This window comes from Acomys russatus, chromosome X, assembly GCF_903995435.1.
Source record: "Acomys russatus chromosome X, mAcoRus1.1, whole genome shotgun sequence".
Classification (NCBI taxonomy): domain Eukaryota; kingdom Metazoa; phylum Chordata; class Mammalia; order Rodentia; family Muridae; genus Acomys; species Acomys russatus.
This window is the reverse complement of record NC_067169.1, coordinates 120,974,092-120,995,922: the sequence shown is the minus strand read 5'-3', so window position 1 is coordinate 120,995,922 and position 21,831 is coordinate 120,974,092. Positions and strand designations below refer to the sequence as shown.

General features: G+C 45.0%; 2 protein-coding genes and 1 pseudogene across 7 annotated transcripts in view; 2 read left to right on the top strand and 1 right to left on the bottom strand.

Annotated features, from left to right (window-relative positions):
* Cd99l2 (CD99 molecule like 2) overlaps positions 1-4,030 on the top strand; it is a 76,131-nt gene extending 72,101 nt beyond the window's left edge. Inside the window, exons 10-11 of the mRNA XM_051141943.1 lie at positions 1,808-1,873; positions 3,028-4,030. Coding sequence (XP_050997900.1) covers positions 1,808-1,873; positions 3,028-3,092 — 131 coding nt within the window. The 3' untranslated portion in view covers positions 3,093-4,030. The remainder of the gene's footprint in view (positions 1-1,807; positions 1,874-3,027) is intronic.
* A 2,484-nt stretch (positions 4,031-6,514) lies between these two features.
* Positions 6,515-21,831, bottom strand: part of Mtmr1 (myotubularin related protein 1) — a 59,087-nt gene continuing 43,770 nt past the window's right edge. For all 6 annotated transcript variants that reach the window (XM_051141728.1, XM_051141729.1, XM_051141730.1 and 3 more), the window contains 4 exons: positions 21,341-21,433; positions 15,673-15,786; positions 14,150-14,326; positions 6,515-9,025 (listed from right to left, as the gene is read on the bottom strand). In XM_051141728.1, coding sequence (XP_050997685.1) covers positions 8,861-9,025; positions 14,150-14,326; positions 15,673-15,786; positions 21,341-21,433 — 549 coding nt within the window. In that variant the 3' untranslated portion in view covers positions 6,515-8,860. The remainder of the gene's footprint in view (positions 9,026-14,149; positions 14,327-15,672; positions 15,787-21,340; positions 21,434-21,831) is intronic.
* Positions 19,123-19,930, top strand: LOC127185165 (interferon-induced 35 kDa protein homolog; annotated as a pseudogene).

Sequence of the window (21,831 nt, the reverse complement as noted above, 5' to 3'; positions counted from 1 at the left end):
TCTCTCTGCCAGTGCTCCTCTCTCTTCTTGTTCAGGCCTGCCTGGAGTGTTCTCTCCTAAGGAGCCTCCTCTCTGGCCAGTCTGTGGCTGTATCAGCCAAGCTCCATTGTGCTGCCACAGCGCCCCCTGCTGACCTGAGCTTGGATTAGCTGCAGTTTCCTTGTCTGTGACCTGACACCAAGCTCATACTTACTTGTCTGGACTGTCATTTGCCCTGTGATGATTCATGAAGAGGAAGGACCCGAAGGGTGTGTGTGGGGTGGCTAACTTTCTCGGAAGCAGGGCTGTCTGCTTCTACACTCCACTGGCCGGCTGGGCTGCCAATCAGAGGCAAGCATGGCCTCCAGTGATTGGCAGTCGGGAAAGGCAGATGGAAAACCCCAAGGAAGCGGCAGGTGGTTGCTAGGAGGACCTACCCTTTTTGATCTCCAACCTCTGTTGCTACTGAAGGGGTTCCCTGCCTGCCCTCAGTGCCAAGTGCCAGTGGCTCTCATAAAATACCAGATGGGTTTGGTGCCTGGAGTCAAGTTCTTTCTCCAGGGTTCTAAGCTTCGTGTCTTGCCTTCAGATGCAGCAGAAGGTCAAGGTAACCAAACTCATGCTCCCTGTGATTTCGTCCCAGACAATCATTATCCGCCTTTCCCTGCTCTAACTCACCTCTCTCCCTGACATTTACCAACTTGCCCGTGACCATCCATACCATTGATAGCTTTTCCTGATATGTTGTAGGGGTGCCACCTGCCATATCATCTATTTCCAAGATGCCCAGAGTTAGGGATGTCTATGGGATGGGGAGGGGAGGCACTGAGATTCCCATGGGTGAACACCTCCCAGAAACCACCTGAAGGAAAAAGGCTGTCTCCTGCTCACCAAGTGGGAATGTGGGCAGTGGTCTGGAGGCCCAGTGTGCATCTCCCAGCCCCCCCGCCCCGCACTGGCACTGGGGCCATCACCTGCCTGGCTTTGCATGGTAGTTAAGCACCCCTGCCAGAGAATACTGCTTTCACCTTGAGCCTAACAGCTATCTGGGCAGGTGAGAGCCAGGACCACGAGTTGTCCAGTGAGTTGGTTAGGTAGTGTCAGAACTCATTTTCCCTAGTGGCCCTCTGTTGTTCAGACAGAAGGCTTTGACTTTTAAGCAGCCATAGGTGTGGGGCTGCTCCCAGTCCTTGAGTGATGGCCTTTGGCTGAGTGAAGAGGATGTTTCATTGAGTTGCTACATATCCCTTGAGGATAATGGGGAGGGGGGGTCATTGGGAGAACCCAGACCACACATTAGACCAGAACAGCTGTTTGTGGACCCTGGGCCTTCTAAGCATGGGTGTGCACATCAGTCATTCCTCAGGTCTGGTGAAGTAAGTTGGCTTCCTTGTGCACACAGGTGCTGCTGGGAAGGCCAGATGCTGGCATTTCCAGAGTGAGCCTGCACATCCATCTGCCCTTCCTTACTTTGCTTCTTTCAGTCATTCCCTAGCTCTTGGCTCCCTCTCCACCTCCCCGGCCTTTGGCCTCATGTAGTCCTATGGGTGATCCAGTGCCCAAGCATGTGGTATGCTCCCTATGGCTCTTTATAGGTGGGGTGTGGGCCTTTGATGCATGATGCTGTTTGCAAGGATTGTGATGAGAAGTCCTATGCAATGGGTTCCCTGGTGGCTACTCTATCTAGAAGATGCTGTGCTGGTGATCCAGGGACAGGGAGCTGATCCTGGCAGCCTTTACTGTCATAGAGGACTCAGTCAGGGATTCTCAATCATGACAGCCCCTTTGTTTCATTGTGCCTCCTTTACTTTGTTCTCACTCTTTACAGAAGGCCTCAATGCAGACTATGTGAAGGGGGAGAACCTGGAAGCTGTTGTATGTGAGGAACCTCAAGGTGAGGACTTCTCAGTCACTGTTCCCTGAGGAAGGCTCTCAACACAGTGTCTCCAGCACTGAATAGAACTGGTTTTGGGAGGGCCAGAAGAATCTGTTTCTGTAATGTTTGCCCATCATAAAACCTTCAGGGGCCCAGGTCTGCCTGTATCCTGTGACTGATCAACTGGCCTCCCAATTTCTTGAGAATGGGGACACTAGTGTCATGGTGATGACTTCTGGGAACTTTTGCTGATCAGCTTTAACTATTGAACCATCTGAATGTAAGCCTGGGACATCTCAGCTTTGTGCCAGCAGACACACATGAATCCTGGGCATGGTCATCCAGAAAGTTTTGCATCTAGACCACTAGCCTATTTGCTTTTAATTTTTTATGATTGTGACAGGGCCTCAGGTAGCCAAGGCTGGCCTCAAACTTGCTATGTAGCTGGGAGTAGCCTAGACTTCCTGATCTACCCCCGCTCCACCCGAGTGATGGGATTACAGGTGTGGGTCCACATCTGTCTCTAGACCTTTCGATTAGAAAATGGCCAAAGACAAAAAGACACTTATTTAAATGCCAGATGTTCCATTACCTTCTCCAGAGTCACTGAGTACTTTGGGGGTCCAGGGACTAGCAGAAATTCTAGGCCACATATGGTCAGGCCAAAGGAGAGGGAGACATGTCTGTGGCCCAAGAGTGCTGATGGAGAAGCCTGGCTTCATTAGGCAGGTAAGCCTACGCCCCTTTTACTGAGCCTGTTGTGTCACAAACAAGGAGTAGAGAAGAGAGCGCAGCTGCAGGACAGGAGCTATGGAGTCTGGGTGCTGAGGAGGACCAGGTTCTACCTGTTCCATAATAGAGAATGAGGTCCCCAGGTCAGTGCTTACAAACTTATCTGGTAGTGCAGCACCGAATGTATGGAAATGACCCTGCATGGAAATAGACAGTTTGAGGTTCTATAGGGGGCATTCTCTGTCAAAATTTTAACACTTTAATCAACCCTGAGTGAACCTTGCATCCAGGGCCATGGCCGTCCTACAGGGGGCAGTGAACAGGCCTGGGATATGCTGAACTGCCCACATGTGCAACAGTGATCTAAACATCCATCCTACCAGGCAGGGATTTGTCAGAGCAGAGCTGAAAGCCTCCTAACACATGTCTTCTTTTCCTAGTGACATACTCAAGACAAGATGCACAGTCTGCAGAGCCTTCAGCACCTGAGCCGCCCCGGATCTGAGGCCCTGGTCAGTGGCAGGTGCATATGAAGGGTGCCACTGCTTGTGACCCAGCTCCAGATTTCATTTGCCGACCCTTTCCCCAAGTTTCTTCCCATGCCACGTGCTTCTTATTTTATTGGGTTTTTCTGGACAAGCCTTAGGTGTTCGTGAGTGTGCTTTCTGTGCCCTGTCCTGCAGAGTATGGTGACTGCTCTGCCATGGGCCTTCTTGAGACTTGGTGCTGAAACCTGGGACCCAGCTTGAGCAAATCACTAGCACCAGTGTTGGAAGTTTCTGGGTCATAGAGACAGCCTGCTCCAGTCTTAGCCTGGGCAAAAGGAGGATGACCAAGATGAAGGTGGACAAGAGGATGGTGGGGGCAGTGCCGGAGTGGGTTGCTGTGGCACTGACCACTGAAAGCTTTGCGTAGCGTGCTCAACTAACATCTGATGCACATGGAGTCCCTGCAAGAAGCAAATCAGCCAACACCAAGCTGCAACATGTGCGTGCGCACATGTACACGCTCTTGCATGCGCACGCACACACACACACAAACACACACACACGTAACACCTAGGCACTTATAATTTTTTGAATGCTCTTTACAAGTTCAGGTTTTATATTACTCAGCTTCCATAGAGCTTTTCAGGTGGAGGCTTTCCAGTTATTTTAGTGCGAACATGTGTCTCACAGTAGCTTTAACCTGAATTTAGGAATCTGGAGAAGGTGGGAGCTGTGACTTGCAGGTTTGATTGCCATGAGATTCCATATGGATCCCTAGCTGGCCTGGTGACAGGTCTTAGTAGTCACTTCTGCATTGAAAATGAATTTTCTACCAGGTTGGGGTAGGTGCTTACTCCTACCTTGTACATGATCTTATTTGACAACAAGAGATACAGATCCTGAGAATGAATTGGAAACCAAAAGCATGCTTGTTGCTTTACTAGAAGGCGATGGGGGGGGGGGGGGGGGGGGGGAGAGGGGAGGGGTGCTGACTTAGCTGAGTGGAATGCCACTGCTGCCTTTGTAGTTGTGTAGCTGTCCTCCCTGTCTGCTCGGATAAAGAGAGCTCTGACCATGTTCACAGTGGTAAATATGGGAAACCAAGGACCAGGGCCTCACCTGGCCCAGACCTGAGTGCCACTCTTAATTTGGGCTGGAGCCACGGGCTTCCTGGATTGTTCTTTGGCTTTTGGCCCTTGGCTCCATTGAGCTCTACAGTGAACCCCACTGCAGGTGAAAGCTAAGCTAAAGTCTTCACCCTGTGTGAACTAATATTTTTTAAAAAGCACGTCTGAAGGCAGAGTGTGTCACTGGGAAGGCAAGATCCACAGCTCCTCTGGACAACATGATTGGCCCCATATATTCCACAGGCTGTGAATTGGCTCCTTCACATCTGCTGAGCTGGGATGAGGCAACACCCACCTTAAGAAACCACTGACATCTTGTGCTGTCTAATGCATGCCTTGAGTGTGTTTGTTGTTTAAAGACTATTCATGGTGGAGGGCTGGTGGTGGTGTCACATCTCCAGGCAGCCTGAACACCAAGTCCCAGTGTGCACCTGTGGGCTGTAAGATGCCCCTGCTGCTTGGCCTTTGACCCCAGACAGCCCAGCGCTGTGGATCTGATAGGGAAAGCTGTAGTACTGGGGAAACGGGCAGCAAGGTGGGAAAAACATGGCCCCAGGAGTTCCCGTACTCTTCAAGAAGTTAATTAGCAAGGGGAGTATTGCTTGCAAGATCTGTCAGTTTCCACACTCTCCTACTTGCTGGCCAGATTGCTGTCAACTTCATTAGGATTATGCCTCACTGACATCAAGGACATCAAGAGATGATGGTGCCATCCTGTGGCCAGTGCTGAACTAGAGGTGGCTTAAGGAAGGATTTTAGTACTTCTGATGTGTTGACATGTAGCTAGGGTAATCTCCGAGGGGGTTGTTTACCTTTTTGCTGAGGCCTGTCTGATGGCAAAGCCCAACAGCCATGATGTAAAATAAATGCCCTCTTGTGAAACTTCTTTCAATAGCACTGGTATCAGTGAAAAAGAGCTCTACTTTGCTCTCCCTTAGCTACCTCGGTGCCTTCTGCATAAAGCCCTTCTGCATAAAACCCATCACTCAGCCCGCAGGCGCTAGCTAAGTGGCTGGACAGGCCTGGGCGGGCCATCGGCCTCCTGTTCATACAGTCTCATCCCAGGGGCCGGGCTCCTCCTTCCCACTGGCATTTTATATTTGGTGGGGCATTGTGGCCTGCAGAAGACTAGGGACTGGTTTTGTAACTGTGTCCCCGTGGAGGCTGAGTTGACCAACTTGGGCTAGTCCCAGGTGATAGAAGGGAGAAAACGAATGAAGCAGAAGAGCCAATTGCCAAGGTCAGATCTCTGTCAGTGTAACTTGACATTCTCAAGTGGCCTCAGCCACTTGGATTGTGGTTAGTATCAGTTCTCTGAGGAAGATGTGCTAGAGACTGCCAGAATCCCTGTACATCGTTTTACGTGCTCGTGTCCAAGTGTGAACTGTAAATGGTCTAGTGTTTGCATTAAACAAAGTGGAATCCAACCGCTCCTTATGTTCTGATGCTCTTTTCCTACTGTCTTTTATAATATGGGGCTGATCTCATTGCCCTTCTCCAGCCAAAGGTATGTCTTGGGCAGGTTAGCATTTTGCCATCATTCCTCACACAAAGTGCCAGTCCTATGGCTTCTGCTGGTGGGCTCCATGGCACAGGAATTGCAGCACATGTCTGATATACTGGGATGAGGAGGAGGAGGAGGAGGAGGAGGAGGAGGAGGAGGAGGAGGCCAGAGCAGAGCCCTTTTCCCACAGCATCAGTTCCTTTGGTAGGATCAGCATTGGCTCCACTACCCAGGGAGCTTTAGAACATACTGCTCAATCCTAAAAAGTGAGCAAGTAATGACTCTGCTTTCTACTGTAGGCACTATTATGGGAGTCTAGGAGGTAGTCCAATCCTCTTATGCCTAATACTGGGCTCTCTTGATAACTCAGCCATAATTTAAATGAAGAGGATGAGCCACACCAGGCCCTTAAAGAATAGCGACACACAGGATGTGGTGTAATTTCACAGTAGCTTTTAGAACCTTGAAAAAGTACACAGTCCCACAGAGCTGGCAAGGACTGAAGAGAACCCTGCACTTGCATACGTAGGACCCACTGCCTCTGGTCACTCCAGGTCTTTCTCTGTGTCTTCAACATTTCTTCAAGATTATTAACAATGGGACTTTCCGATGTGCAAATTAGATCACCTACCTGTTGTATTCCAAACACTCATGACTCTCAATAAATTACTGACAACTTAGTCAATTAAGTGGTATTGGGAATACATATAGTAACTGTGGCAGGGACAGAGTAAGCATTCGACCCGTGGTACTCTATTAGTACTCATTTTCCTCAGGGGGAAAACAACTACTGGAATGGTTAAGAGAGAGACAACAAAAAGACCAGGGAGTAAACATTATAATTTTAATTACAGGTTTGAATACAGTGCATCAGATGAGGCAAATACAATATTGTACTAGTTGTTTAAAAACCTGAACCTTAAAGGTTTTACATTCTAGTACTTAAATAAAACATACATGAAAGAATCGCTTAGATAAGAAAACTATACTTCAAGTTGTTTTAGAAACAGTTATGTGCTAGAAACATACAAAGGGAAATACTCTGTTGTGCTTCTTTAAAATCCAGTGGAAATTTCTAGGGATGCAGCTGGGAGGACATGGCTTGACCAGGAGCCAGAGCCCCACTCCACCAGCCACCTGTTCCAGGCTAGGTGACCTCACCAAGCAGCAGCCCCTATGGCTTCTCTGGTACTGTTAAAGCATCATTAGGCCACCCTATGTTCAACACTTCTGGTGTCACTGGGAAATTTCATTTCATGGAATTTCTAGGGGAAAATTGGTAAGTGTTCCCAGTTGTTAAAAGTATATGAAGAAAAAATAATGTAGTTCCTGTTATTTTCTTTTTGGTATTGATTTTGAGACCAAGTTTCACAATACAGGCCAGCTGTCCCAGAACTCAATGTACAGCCAAAGCTGACCCTGAACTCTTAGCAGTCCTCCTACCTCAAGCATGACAGTTTATCCCTTTACAAATAAGGTTTTGTATCTATAAAGAGCATAAATCAAAAGCTAATATCACTTAAACTATAATTAGAAACAGATCCCCCCAGAAGATAAAAATGGAGAATTGATCTTAGCTTATCAAACTTTCTTGAATAAATTATCTCTGGTTATCTTATGGTTGGATAGTTTTCTGTAAGAATCAGAAGGTTCCAAGTTGAAAAACCATCTATTTTCTATGTATTCAGCTATAAAAAAAAACAACCCAAAACTCTTTTATGAATACATTTTGAAAATGGAGGTCAATATGTAGGGCTGCATGGCATCCAGTGATTTGACACTGACCAGAGGAAGATGTGATGCGCCTGTGCTTGGGGCTGACTCTGACAGCTTCAAACACATCTCCAACTCTGAAGGGCTTGGCGACACACAGAAATGGGTATGGTGGTGGAAGTGGGGATGCTGGCACTGCACAAAGAAGAGCTGATGGGAAATTCATTCCTGGAAGGACTGATGGAGTAACAGAGCTCAAAGTTGTTAACTATGGAGACAGGCCTGATGAGCCAGGGCTGGCTCAGAGAAAAGAAAACCAAGGAAGAACATGCTATGCTTTCCAACACAAGCTGCAGCACATTTGTTGCTTTAAAGTTTGGACAGGCAGCCATGTAAATAAACTGAGAAGAGATTGTGATAAATGAAAGCAAGGCATCTAGGTATCTAACAAGTGAAAGAAGACTTGATTGGACACAGATGCTGGACATTGTAATAGGTGATAGGATGCACCGTCTAATGGCCAGACTTGCTCCTTTAGAGAGCTGTTATAGGGGAGGCCAACACATGCACAGAGTTGCTGCTTGAGTCCTCAGTTTGCCTGCAACAAGGCCAGAGGACTGAGCATTCATAGTCTGGTGCATCCCGAGGGAACTTGCTGTTACCTCTAATGAATGAATGGGTGGTGCCACCTCAAAAGGCAAGTACCAGAGTTAGAGGACAATACTGCATTGCCACTGAGATGACACATCTGAAATATTAATTCAAATGTACCACACGGAAGTCAGCATGAATTCTGTTGGGCAAGAATTTCTCATTCAGCACAGTTCAGCAGATGACTCAGACAACTATTCTAAACATAAAAAAGGACATAGGAAAATAAAGGCATGTTTCTCTTTAAAAAATACCTTATATGTACACAGCAGTACATATTGTACCAATTGTACAGGAGGACTTCTTGCATGAAGATAACAGTAGAACAGGTGACAATGGTTCATTTGCCACACTAACATTTCATTTAAAAACAGTTTTTAAATTGTGCCAAAAGGCTGAGAGAAGCCACATGGCTGTCGATGTGTTCTATAAGTGAACAGGTTGTTCCTAATGAAGGACTTTAACTTGGAAAGAAGTGGTGTGAGATTTTCTTAAGCTGAATAGCGTACTGCATTCAATCTAGTTTCTTCCAAGGTACCTGTACAAGACAAAGGTAGTTCACAGGGTGGGTGTAAAATGTTTCTTCCCTATGAGACTGCCTTTAAAAGGGTCACAGGCTGTTCACATAACAGAAGTACTTGTTAATAATAGGAGCTGTCACCTAGCCACACAAATGGTCCCTGGGCCTAATCCTAAGATGACAAGGTAGAACCATACATCAGTGGCCAGGTCCCTGAGCTGCTGGAAGACAGTAGAGCAGCAGGATGGCCCAGAACACTGGCCTTGCTCATCACACTGAGGTGTGTACAGGAGTAGCTGAGTGGGTAGGTGAGGAGCCCCTCTCGGAGGAAGATGAGATGGTCCGTGCGGCCACCTCCCGCTGTAAGTCCTCCACCCGCTTCTGTAGCTCAGCCTTGACAGCCAGCAGCTCCTTGAGATTCTGATGAATTGGCATCTGGCGGTAAATGGAGACAAGGCTGTTAGCTAACACAGTTTGTTCTGAATACAGCATTTGGGTGTCTAGACTCATAGCTTAATGGTTCTTTCACCACCCAGATGCCTAATGTGCCTAATCTCCTAGGCCACTGACCAATCTTTCACGAAGTGGACAGTGACTGTCTTATAAGGTCAGGGTTTCTATTACTGTGATAAGATGCCAGGACCAAAAGCAACCTGTTGTGGAAAGGGCTTATTTCAGCTTATACCTCTTAGGTCACAATCACTGAGAGAAGTCAGGGCAGAACTCAAAGCAAGAACCTGAAGGTAGGAGCTAAAGAAGAGGCCAAGGAGGACTGCTGCTTACTGGCTTGCTCCTCGTGGATTTCCAGGCCTGCTTACTTATAGTACCGAGTACTACAAGCCCAGGGGTGGTACTGCCCTCCAACATCAATTTATCAATCAAGAAAAGATAACACAGGCCAATCTTAATGGGGGCATTTTCTCAGTTTTGAGTGTCTCTGTTACCACATGACTCTAACCTGTATCACACTGGCATAAAACTAACACAGTGATTCATTCTGTCTCCACAAGCTTTTGGTGGCTACTCAGGCTCTCCCAAAGCTCCCAGGAACAAGCTAGTCATGAAAAGGCACTGAGGAAGACAGGTCACCCTAACCCTCCATTGCCTTTGCTCTCAGGAAAGAGCAAACAGGTTGAGGTGCAGCCATAAGTCTACCAAGGCTTCCACATGCAGACGCAGAGCCAGGCAGTCTTTGGAGGAGTCAGAAATGCAAGTAGCTTCTTCCCAGTTACCAGACAAGGCAGCGTTCATATGAGACCCCTGCTCCATTAGCCCTGTACTCGTGCATTTTTATAAATAGCTCCACTGACTGCAAACACTTCCATTAAGTCAGCACTTTCTTCAATATAGAGCTCCGTGTTTTCATCAACTGGAACATGAGCTGGCAGAAAGCCCCTGGAGGGCAATGCCAGGGCACAGGTGCCCAAGAGAGATCAGTCCTTTGTGTTCCACTTAGTACTTCTTCATTGCTTCACCCTGATTATCTCTTAGATTCCCCTGATGATGGTGGGGGAGCAAAACAAAGAGATAGGGAGGTCCCAGCATTTATGTTCACCATACTCAGCTTTCTAAGCTGACATCCTCAGTACTAGAGAGCCAAGACCCAGCTTTTTCCCTTACAGATTTCTCAGACTGGAGTGATGACGCCGAGCAGCAAAGAAGGTCACCAGCTGGGGGACAATGGCGGCATGGGTAGGTCTTGGGAGCCTTATCCTTTCCCATTCACTGTACACAGAGCATCAGGGAGGCAATGTGGCTCACCATATACACACTCCAGTGGCTACTTCCTCAGGACTAATAGCAATATCCTCTAAGGCCCAGTCTGCCTCTCCAGCACACCTCTCAAGAGGCCCTGCTTCTATACCCTCAAACAGTTGAAACTAGCCCATTCGGAGTGTTATTGGTGATTTCCCTGTTAGCAGCATGAGAGAGACCATAACAAGACCGACAGGAGAAACACTGAGCAAAGGCAGCCACATGCCTCCAACGCAACAGGAAGGTTAAAGAGAAATGCTCCATGTTGGCAGGCTCTAGGAAAGAGAGAGATGAGTGAGAGAGACAGAGAGAAACAGAGAGACAGAGACAGAGACAGACAGAGAAAATGAGCCTGGGCACTGTGACCTGGGCAAAGCTCCACTCCTGCCTTAGGATCTCTGTGTTATTTGCCACACCCACGGGGCCATGTAGCCCAGTCACAGGAACAGAGCATGCAGAGTTGGAAACCCATGGCTGCTCAGTGAACTGATATCACCTTACATCTTCATATAGCTTTTTGTATATTTTCTCACATTTCAGTTTCTATGTATGCAAAGACATGTCTAAAGGAATAGAAAACATGAGGCTTAGCTACAGTGTGGTTATATTAGAGGAAATGCCCAGGAAAAAGCCAGCCATGTCTGCCCTTTGGGCACTAGCATATATGAGACTCAAGCCAAGCAGACCCTAAGAGGATCCTACTGTTATACACCAAACCCATCCTTTGATGGATGCTGATATGGAGGCCTTCAAGCGGCAATTCTTTTTAAATTCTTATCCCAGAAGTCTCATGTCTTGTGTCCTGCTTTTCCTTCCATTTCTGTACTTTAGTTGGCTCATCGTCCCACCATTTATATCTACACTCTACCTGTATACTTCCCAGCCACAGCCTTACTGCTCCTACCTGCCCACCCATCTGGATGCTATCAGTGGAGGAGCAAGCTTTCTAGAACACATACCTGGTGTTGTCAGACAAATGACACTGAGAAGGTGTGTGATATGTGTTTGCTGTATTTAGGGGGGAACTCATGGCTCATAGACAGCCATTGCCGTTGCCCACTTTTGTGTAGCACTGCATAGGGAAAAGATATAGTGATTCCTTCTCCCACCTGCCACTTGCCTAGTATAACACCATGGTGCTGAGTACTACTTGTTACAGATCATGCTTACATACCTCATGAAGGCTCAGTGAGGCTCAGGACCTTGTTCTAGATCTGTCAGTAAAGGACTGATAAAAATGGAATTTGACCCTGGATAGGGGCATTCCATGACAACTTGTACCAGGCAGCAAGATGCTGGGTGAGTTATGGTTTCTTTCTGACATACTTTTTTACTGTTTGTGTGGGACTGTGAGGGATATGAAGTGAAGCCATACACTCAGTGAAACATGAGCACTTATGTCTGTATTTAAACAGACTCTTTTGCAGGCTATAGGCTTTAAGAATGTCTTGGTCCCTGCCCTCTATCGCCAGGTGCCTAATGCAGATATGTCAGTAAGCACTAGCAGAAGGGATCCAGATAGCCATGAGGATGCTCTTACCTAGCTTTACCACCCCTTAAGTTTACAACACGCTGAGCCCAGAATATGGGAAGACTGCAACTTCTGCAGTCTCTGAGAATCCACTCAGTTCCCAGAGTGTACTCGCTGGGTGTCCGCTAATAGTAGACAGTCCACCCACTCTACATGCCTAGTCAGTAACTTCTAATATAAAGCGGTCAGTTTCCAACACGGGATACCCCAACTCTTCTTTTGCTCAGCGAAGTGCCTAAGCATGGCAGAAATACACAACAGGAGAAAGCTGCTGGAAGTGGAATACAAGCTTGGGTTCCTAAGCCACATGAGAAATATGGGAAATGGGGATATGGTAAGTAAATCAAGACCATTGGGGCTGGGGAAAGTGAAAGGGCGAATGGCTGAATGGACAATGACAGCTGATTATAATCAAAGTACATTATGGATTTTATAGAGAAATGCCATGATGTACACCTGTACAACATATAATAATAAAAAAGAAACAGATTTTTAATAAATCTGATTCTACTTACTGAAAAAGAAGTGTTCTGGGAAGGGGTTTAAAGTTTACCTCCTGTATTTAAACCCCTTCCCAGAACACTTCTTCCAGATCTAGCCAATGGTCAGAATATTCTCCACAGTTGAGTGGAGAGTGTGATACGACTTTCTCACGTACTCTGGTGCCTCACATTTGACCATGTCCCCTGGAGGGGGAGACCTGGTGGCACTCAGAGGAAGGACAGCAGGTAGCCAAGAAGAGACTTGATACCCTATGAGAATATACAGGGGGAGGTAATCCCCCTCAAGAACAGTCATAGGGGAGGGGAATAATGGGAAAATGGTGGGGGGAGGAATGGGAGGATACAAGGGATGGGATAAACACTGAGATGTAACAAGAATAAATTAATAAAAAAAAAAAAGAAAAAGAAGTGTTCATGGGAACCTGAAATAGTACACTACAGCAATGCTGATAAGGTCAGAAAGGCAAGTAACTCTGGCTTCCAGTGAAGCACATATGGGCTGTGAGGAGCCACCAGCACTGTGTGGGAGGAGAAGGGGAAGGAGAGGTGTAGGCCATGGGGAGCATAGGGCCTGGCCCTGAGGCCTGGTTTGGTGAGGAGGATAAGTGCTGGGCTCAGTTCCGATCACACCGCTCCAAGGGTGACAGGGCAAAGTGAGAATGGAGAGGAAGAAAGAACTGTGCAGCTGTAGCCATGTGCGACAAATGGAATGTAACAGGAAAGCATCAGAGAATGAGGCAAATGGACTCAGCCTAGGTTCCAACAGGACACAACAGAAGATCTCGGGAGGAGATATGTACATGTCATCTGGAGGCCACAGCTGAGACTAAAAGTGCATGCACCATCTGGGTGATGAGGGTTAGTAAAGTGATTCCACCCTGGCAAGGAAAAAGGAAAAGGAACAGTTTGAACTTCCCCTAGGAAAGAAATGGAAGTTTGTGAAGATACCAGGTGAAAGGTATAGATGGGGAGAAGTAGTTATTGTCCTTGGCTGATGGAATTAACCTAACAACATGCTCCTGTTGGCTACCCTTTAAACCTCCAGAATATTAAACTCAAGAAAAGACAAAGATCTCAGCAGAAGCCTGCCTCTGTCTGTCATCTTGCTAGGGTGAGACCCTACCAGGCTAGCTACCTATGTGGAGAAGACTGGGGGTGGATGGGCAAGGCTGGGTCAACGCTTTGGTATAGCTGATCAGGGAAGAACTCCAGGAAGCCTACATGGCACTACTTGCTGTGCAGCAAGAGCTGAGCCACTGAACAGAACAGGACAGAGGCTTGCTTGACTTGCCTCTATTGTGCACTGTATTTTGTAATTTCAAAAACTATTACTTTACTGTAAAATGATGTACCAAGGTATGGAAAATGTACTCTTCCTCTAAGCTGTATCCGCTCTACAACTTACCACACCCCCTCTTCCTATCATGGTAGTAAGTGAACCTAGGTGCACTTTCCACAGGCCTTTCCTACCTCTTTATGTACATTATCTCCTAATACTTTATAAGATTCAGAACCGGACACAAGAGATGATACTGTTTACCATTTCATAAGTAGAAGGCTGACATGTAAGAGTTAACTCTACCTCAGAAAATGGTACAGGGGTTGGGATGTAGGAAGAACCTTCTGGAATGAGAACGCAAAAATAGAGCCTACTATAGAGGCAATAACCCTGCAATATGTCAGGATTGTCCAGGCACACATTTTTATAACACCATCTTTACTCAGAAAGAAAGACATACTCTTATGAAAAGAAGAAAACCAGAAAATTACCTGTGGTCTCATCCGTGGGTTCCATCGTACATAATAATTTACCCACAATTCCAAGTGACTCATACTAGCAACAGGATATAACACATGGTTCTCATAATTCACAAAGAAGGGATTTGAAAATTCATCTAGCTGGCTATTGATATAAGACCATAAAGATATAGTCTTTGTATATATATCCTGAAAAAAAAAAACAGTACACAGAAATAAGTTCTTCTTGACAGCCTCAAGGATTAGCATTTCCTAAAGAAAAGAATTTGTATAATGAAATGAATTCAAACATTTAAAACTCTAGGCATATTTACTGAATCCCACCCTTCTGGCTACATGCAGCCTTATGCCAGAGAAAACATGTGTGTTGTCCGAGGAAAACAGCGAAATTAGGCAACATCTGGTAACTGCATCTGTAAGAAGGTGGAGTAAGAGCTTTCTAACATCTACACTATAAGCAGCTCATCAATAACAAATACATATTTTATTCTAGATTGAGGTTTTATGATTCTTCATATTCAGAAATATGGGTCGAATTTACATTTAGGATCTCCTGCAATGACATAGCTATCTGCAGAAAAACACTATAGTGGCGGGCTGGAGAAGCTTCAAATAGAAGTACATTCCATTTTTTTTTTCATTCACTTTATATCCTGGTCATAGCTCCATCCTCTTCACTTCCTATTGCCACCCTCCCTCCTTCTCCCCCATCCCATATTCCTTAGAAAAGGGGAGCCCCCCTTCCCACCCACCCCAGGTCATCAAGCTGCATCAGGACTGAGCATGTCCTCTTCCCCTGTGGCCTGGCAAGGCAGTCTCACCAGGGAGAAGTAATTGAAAAGCTGGCAAGAAAATGAGATCCTGTGCAAATCTAAATAAATAAATCAATAATAAATAAGAGTGTCTGAAAGAAGTATATTCCATCATGGTATATCTTCCTCTCAATTCTACAGTATACACTTTAGAAATGTTGTAACAATTTGATTTGCTTATTTGAATAAAAACACCCAAATGGGTAAGCATACTGGGGTAGATAAGCATTAAACAATGGGTTAAAAGGTGAAAAAGTCACAAGAATAAAATTAAGACCAAGTAAATGTTCTACCATTTTGTAGCTGATGCCTAATTTCTGTGAGCTATATTTTCACAGGAACTATAAACCTATAGGATTTTTATAAAATTATGACTACCCGATTATCTATATATGGTATTTACAAAAGAAACATCACTAATAAGTCAAAGGATCCAGAATAGCCAAAGTGATCTTGAAAAAGGAAGATATGTAGGATACTTACTATAATGTTATAATAATTAATGCCAGTGTTACTAGTATAAAGACAGACATGTAGGTCAATGGATTGGAAAAGAGTACAGAAATTAACTCTTAGAAAGGTATCCAGGGCATCTCTCCCACTACCCTGTCCCATTGACAAGCCCCAGTAGGACCAGGAGACAAGTCCTCATTCCATTCAGGCCCCTTTTGTAGAGCTTACTAGGAAAAGTGCCTGAGCAATAGGGAAAGCATATACACTTACCTCTTTAATGCGCTGTTGTTCACAGTTGCACAAAAAGGTCCCAAAAAGACAGCTATAGAGGTGATCCAAAATTGTTATCAAGAATAACTCATTAAACTCAAACGCTGAAGGGAACTTAAATGAAGAGGAAAAATACAGTTTAGTCTTGAAGTCTAATTTCTAAAACAAAGCCATATCCCTTATTTGTGTGTGAGAGAGATGGAGTACAATATGGAAAATGGTCAGATTAAAGAGCCAACAGTCCATGCAAATTTTAACAATTTGAGAATTTCAAGTCCAAGCTGATAAACCTGGTTAAGAAGCAACTATAACCAACACAATTTATTGTGTTCTTCAGTACACCCATATAGGTAGTTTCTAGTTTCTCTATGGTCAAACAAAGCCCAGATTTACCATTTGGACAGAAAGAACTAAAAATATGGATAAAATACACAAATAAATGTTTTTAGACACTGGCAGTAGTCAACATGGATGCTATGGCCCTTGAGAAAACACAAGTCTATGAAAGGAGCACTATCACTGAACTGTGGCACACTGCAGGCCTCAGAATGGGGGAAAACTTCCCAGGTTAAACATGTAGCGAAAGTGATTCTGCAAGCAGTTGAAGAGAAGGAACAGGACTGGAGCCTAACATAGTTGTTCTCTGAAAGACTCCACCAGCAGGGGATGGAAGCAGATGCTGAGTCTCCCAGCCAGACTTTGGGGTGGAAGGCAGGGAGTCTTATGGAAGAGTTGGAGGATAGAAGGTTCTGGAGGGGACAGGAACCCCACAAGGAAAACAACAGAGCCAACAAATCTGGGCCCAGTGGGGGCCTGGAGAGATTGATACCCCATCCAAGACCCATGTGTGGAGAGGGCATAAATATGTAACCTATGGGCAGCTCAGTCTCCATATGGGTTTCCTAGTAATGGTAGCAGGGGCTGTCCCTGCCATGGACTCTGTTGTCTCCTTTTTTTTTTTAAACCACTTCCTCCTGGTAGGGAGCATTAAGAGGCCAGAGAGGAAGAGGATGCAGGCAGTCCTGATGAGACTTGGTAAGCTGAGGGCAGTTGGTAGAGGAGGCTAGCTTCCCTTCTCTGAGGACTTGGGGAGAGGGGGAGGGGAGGGAAGGAGGGAGGGTGGGACTGGAATATGAAGGAGGTGGCTGCAATTAGGATGGAAAGTGAATAAAATTTAAAATTTAAAATTAAATTTAAAAAAGGTAATTCAAGAAGAACAGAATATGTGACGAGCTCTACACATATTAGAGATTACCCGTACTCTCCCACACATACAATCCCATGAACACAGGCTTCCAAATCATTACCAATGTATAAACAAACTAAATCTACCAGCATATAAAATGGGTAATATTATATGACCAAGTCTGGTTTGTTGTATAGGAATGAAAGGCTGGTTTAATGAAAGTCAATGTTATAAAAATAAATTACTATAATTAGTCATATTAACAGATTAAAGAAGAAAAACCACATGGTCACCTCAGTTGTTTTAGGCAATGCATAACATGGTTCTTCAGAATTTCTGTGAAGACTATTAGCCCTGCCAACGGGTTACAGCCCATAAAGGCCTGGAAATCATAATGATCCCAGAAGCAGGCCTGTACTGAGTGCCTACAATGCGTCAGAAAAACACTGACATATCCTCTGCTCAATGAAGCAAAGGAAGCTGGTACAAAAGCAAATAAACATTAGTACTTACATGTTTACATTAAGTCAGTTTACACTAAAGACCTTTTCTTGGGCAGGAAGCAGGTAGTTCAATTATGAAGTATTTGCCTAGAATGTGCAAGGCTCTACTTCAATCCCTAGCACTTCTAAAAAAAACAAATGCTATTATCTAGTCAGAATGATGCTTGCATACTATCATGTCTCATCTTGACATGCCCTGAGTGACAACCAGGATCACTGACGCATGGATTTCCTAACTGTTGTTAGGCTAGTAAGTAGGACATCAGCCTGAGAAGACCAAGACACTGAATACTTATACCTAGTCTATGAGTCTATATTCTGGATCTGAAAGTTTGGGTGTGTGTGTTCTAGATCCACTAACTACAAGCTTTAGTGTGGCCACCAGAGTGCCAGGTATGGGAGAACAAAGGAGGCAAGGCTCAATTCAAGGCCCACAGCACTCATAAAAACCAGAAACCCATGTTCAATCTACTCCTACTGGGTGGCTGGGTCAAGATGTCAATTGCTCAAAGAGAATTACTGCAGTGAATTCTCTTTAGGAAGGAGCTCAGCAGGGATAGTGGTAGTGCCAGGGAATTGCAAACAGAAGATAAGTGTCTACAAGCGGTAGTTCGTTTTCTTGTCTCCATCCTATATAAGTTACCTAAAATGCAGTCTCAAAAGTACATCATAATATACACTGAATTTCTGTACTTCTTAATGAACAAAAGTACCATGACTATCCTAAAGGGTAATGTTCCTTTAATACAGAGGCTATAAAAAGTTTTTAAGATGCTAAAGATTCACCCAAGCATTTTTCCTAGTTTCTTTGGTCATAGTCTGTCGATATACAAAATAGCTCATTGTGTTTTGAGTTTTCTGACTTTATACTGATTGAACTCATTTTATCAGTATGTAAATGAAAAACAAACATATTACATGGGTACATATTTTATTAATTTGTTACATATAAGATAATTTATTAACTTCTAGCTAAAGACTTACCACTAATCTCTTCTTCTCAGGTACTAATATTTTTTAAGGAAAATTATGCACACATTTAATGAACAGAATCAGAGAGTTGTGAGAAAGCCCTGAACTATTCTATCTAGCCCTCTTATTTTTTGTGAATAACCAATAAGCAGTACAAAATAACAGATATGAATATGATCAGTATGAGGAACAGAAATCAATCTGAAGGGACAGACACACATGTGCATGCAATGTTCATGTTCAGAAGCATTCAGGGAAAATGAGCTGGTTCATACCCATGACATGCTTTCCAGATGGCTTTTTTTTTTTTTGCACTTAATTTTCAAGGTAATTTTTCTAAAACGTGTTTCATGCTTTCTTTTCTTGATATGAATGTAACAACCACTGAGTTTCATCATTAGTAGTGTACCATAAACCAAAGGACTTCTCAGCCTGTCTTTTCTGTTGCCTTTCACTCAGGCAGGCTCCCCTCATGTTCTTTAAATTCTCAGTAATATGGAACTTAGTTAACATAAGACTCCTATCAGCTTGCTGATACTAAATCTAAAAGAAAGAGTCTGTTCCAAGTAATGGCCTGTAAGATCTATCCCAAACCCTCTCCCCCTGCTTCTCATTTTTTGAAACGTAGATCTATATTCTTTAGACCAGCAGTTCACCACCTTTGGTAAACATCCATCTCCAAAAATTATGATCCATAACAATAGCAAACTTGGTGGTTGAGGTCTGTTTCAGGCACTGCTGGAGGCTCGGGAGACCAAAGCCCATTCTAAGGGTCCAAGCAAGGGTTCAGTCTTCAGCACCCTCTACTGCTCTGAAGTCTCAACTCCTGCCAACCAGGGGTGAGAGCCATGCCTGTAACGCTCCATGCTATTCCATTCCTGGTGCCGGAAGTTGCCCTGGTATTCCAAGGCCACACTCACTGGAGCAAGCAAGTGCCTAAGACTCAGATTTCCAACCTGAAGATCTGCTGCCCTGTGTCTGGAGGTTCTGCTCTGATCACCTTTGATGACCCCAAAGTGGCTGAGCGGCTGCTACAACAAAAGGAACAAAAATTGACATAGAAGACTGCCAGCTGTGCATGTAGATCCAGCCCTTGGAGCTACCTATGGTGACCAACATCCAGGTGTCCAGCCAGCCAGATAGCCACAGGGTGCTAGTCAGCGGCTTCCCTGCTGACCTCAAGCTGAGTGAGGAAGAGCTGCTAGACAAGCTGGAGATCTTATTTGGCAAGACCAAGAATAGAGGTGGCGATGTAGAGACCCGGGAGTAGCTGCAAGGGACTGTCATGCTGGGATTTGTTGATGAAGAAGTGGCCCAGCACTTATGCCAGATTGGCCAGTTCATAGTACCGCTGGGCCGGCAGCAGGTCCCTCTGAGAGTCTCTCCCTATGTGAGTGGGGAGATCCGGAACGCTGAGATCAAATTCAAGCAAGCATCTCATTCAGTGCTGGTGACGAATATTCCTGATGTCCTGGACACCCAGGAGCTGCATGACATCCTGGAGATCCACTTCCAGAAGCCCACTCGTGGGGGTGGGGAGGTGGAGGCCCTGGAAGTTGTACCCTCAGGGCAGTAGGGCCTGGCTGTCTTCACTTGAGTCAAGCTCGGTCTGCCTATCCACTTGCCGGGAACTGGGATCACATACAGCCTAATGCTACTGAGAATAGTGAAAAGTGCCCAAAACAAAACAAAACAAAAAACAATAGCAAACTCACAGTTATGAAGTAGCAATAAAAGTAATGTTATAGTTGGGGGGTCACCACAACATGAGGAACTGTATTAAAGTGTTGCAGCCTTAGGAAGGTTAAAAGACACTGTCCTTGCCACAATCTGTGAAGTCATAGCATCAAAAAGGCAACTCTGCAAACTACTGACTCAGATCCTAGTTTTCAATAAGAACCTCAGAGGATTCATGTGCTGATTCAAGTTCCAGCTGGTCTGGTCTGGCGTTGTGCTCTCAGACATCAGAAGTGTCTGGAGGGCCTGGGAGCCCCAGAGTGTTGGCCTCTACCTCTCGAGCATCAGCAGCCTGGTGTGGGTCTAGAGCTGGTGTGGCTACTCGGTTCCCAGGGCATGCTCCTGGAAAGCAGGCCACACCGTGATGGGGAGGGCAGCAGAGGCAATGTGCTTGTTCTTGATATTTTCTCATCCCAACACACTTCCACCAGTAACAGTACCCACAGTGAGCAAACAAGGACTGTAATTCATAGCTTTCCATGGGAGGAGATAAATGTCCTCTGAGAAGTTTGAAAAGGCTTTCAGGAGCATCAAGCATGAAAATGAAGGCATTTGGAGGAGCTCCTGAAGATGGCCAGGACACACGGGAAGGAACGCATTGGCAGGCCCTGGTTCTCTCCCTCCAGCTTACTCTCACTCAAGCCAGGCTGAAGAGAAGACAGCGGGAAAAACTGTTCTCTTGCCTCTTCCCTCAGTCTTTCTGATTCCAAGTTCATGTCCCTTGCAAAGTCTCTTATCCCAGGGAGAAACTGGAGTGGGTCTTACTTGAAATGAAGCTGCAGGGCCTATCTCATGGAAGAAGGATCCCTGCAAGTTCCCTTGCTTGTCAGAACCCTTCTCAATGGTGTTAGGAAGCTAAGGACAAAAAGCTTCCAAGCTTCCTCTGTTACTGGGTCTCACATGCACATTTCTCTCAGTGTGAAGATCCTCAGATGCCCTGGACTGACTCACTCAACTAGTAGTTCTAACATGGGAGGAAATCTTAGAGTAAGTGCTCAGCAGGAGACTGACAGAAGAGGGAAAGTAGAAGCAGAATTAACTATGGATAAGAGGATTGACCAAAACCATCAGCAAAAGAAATTATTTCTAATATTCTGTCCATATCTTCAAGTGAATGAGAATCAAACTGTACTGAGTAATAGAAGGGGTCATATTGAACATACATACCCTTATTTTGGATGAAGCAGCAATGGAAATTTGATTTTCAACCACGAGATATATTTAAATAAAAGACTATAATAGGTTGGAAATAAGACTTAAGATCTCTTACCTGTCTTGTCATCTGCCAAACACAATCAATAAACTGAAGAAATATAGGTGATCGATCAGCATCTGCATGGTTGTCATCACCATGACCCACTCTCTGGAAAGAAGCAAAAGGCATATATATATATGTGTGTGTGTGTGTGTGTGTGTGTGTGTGTGTGTGTGTGTGTGTGTGTGTGTGTGTGTGTGTGTGTGTGTATCAATCACACACTCACACACACTATGGTCTTCTCAAAAGTCACTTAAATTTCCCAGTCATGTCTCCTCATGCCTAAGAGAATTGCTGTTCATCATGGGCGCTCAAAGTTGTTTATAAGAAGGATGAATTAGAATAGTAGAGCACAACAATATATATTATGAAAATGCCATGATAAAATGAACTACTTTGTATAACTTTAAAAATGACTACATAATTAAAAATAAGGGTTCATTGAACTAAGCCTGGCATGATTGTAATCCCAGCACTTGGGGAAGCAGAGGCAGGTGGATCTCTGT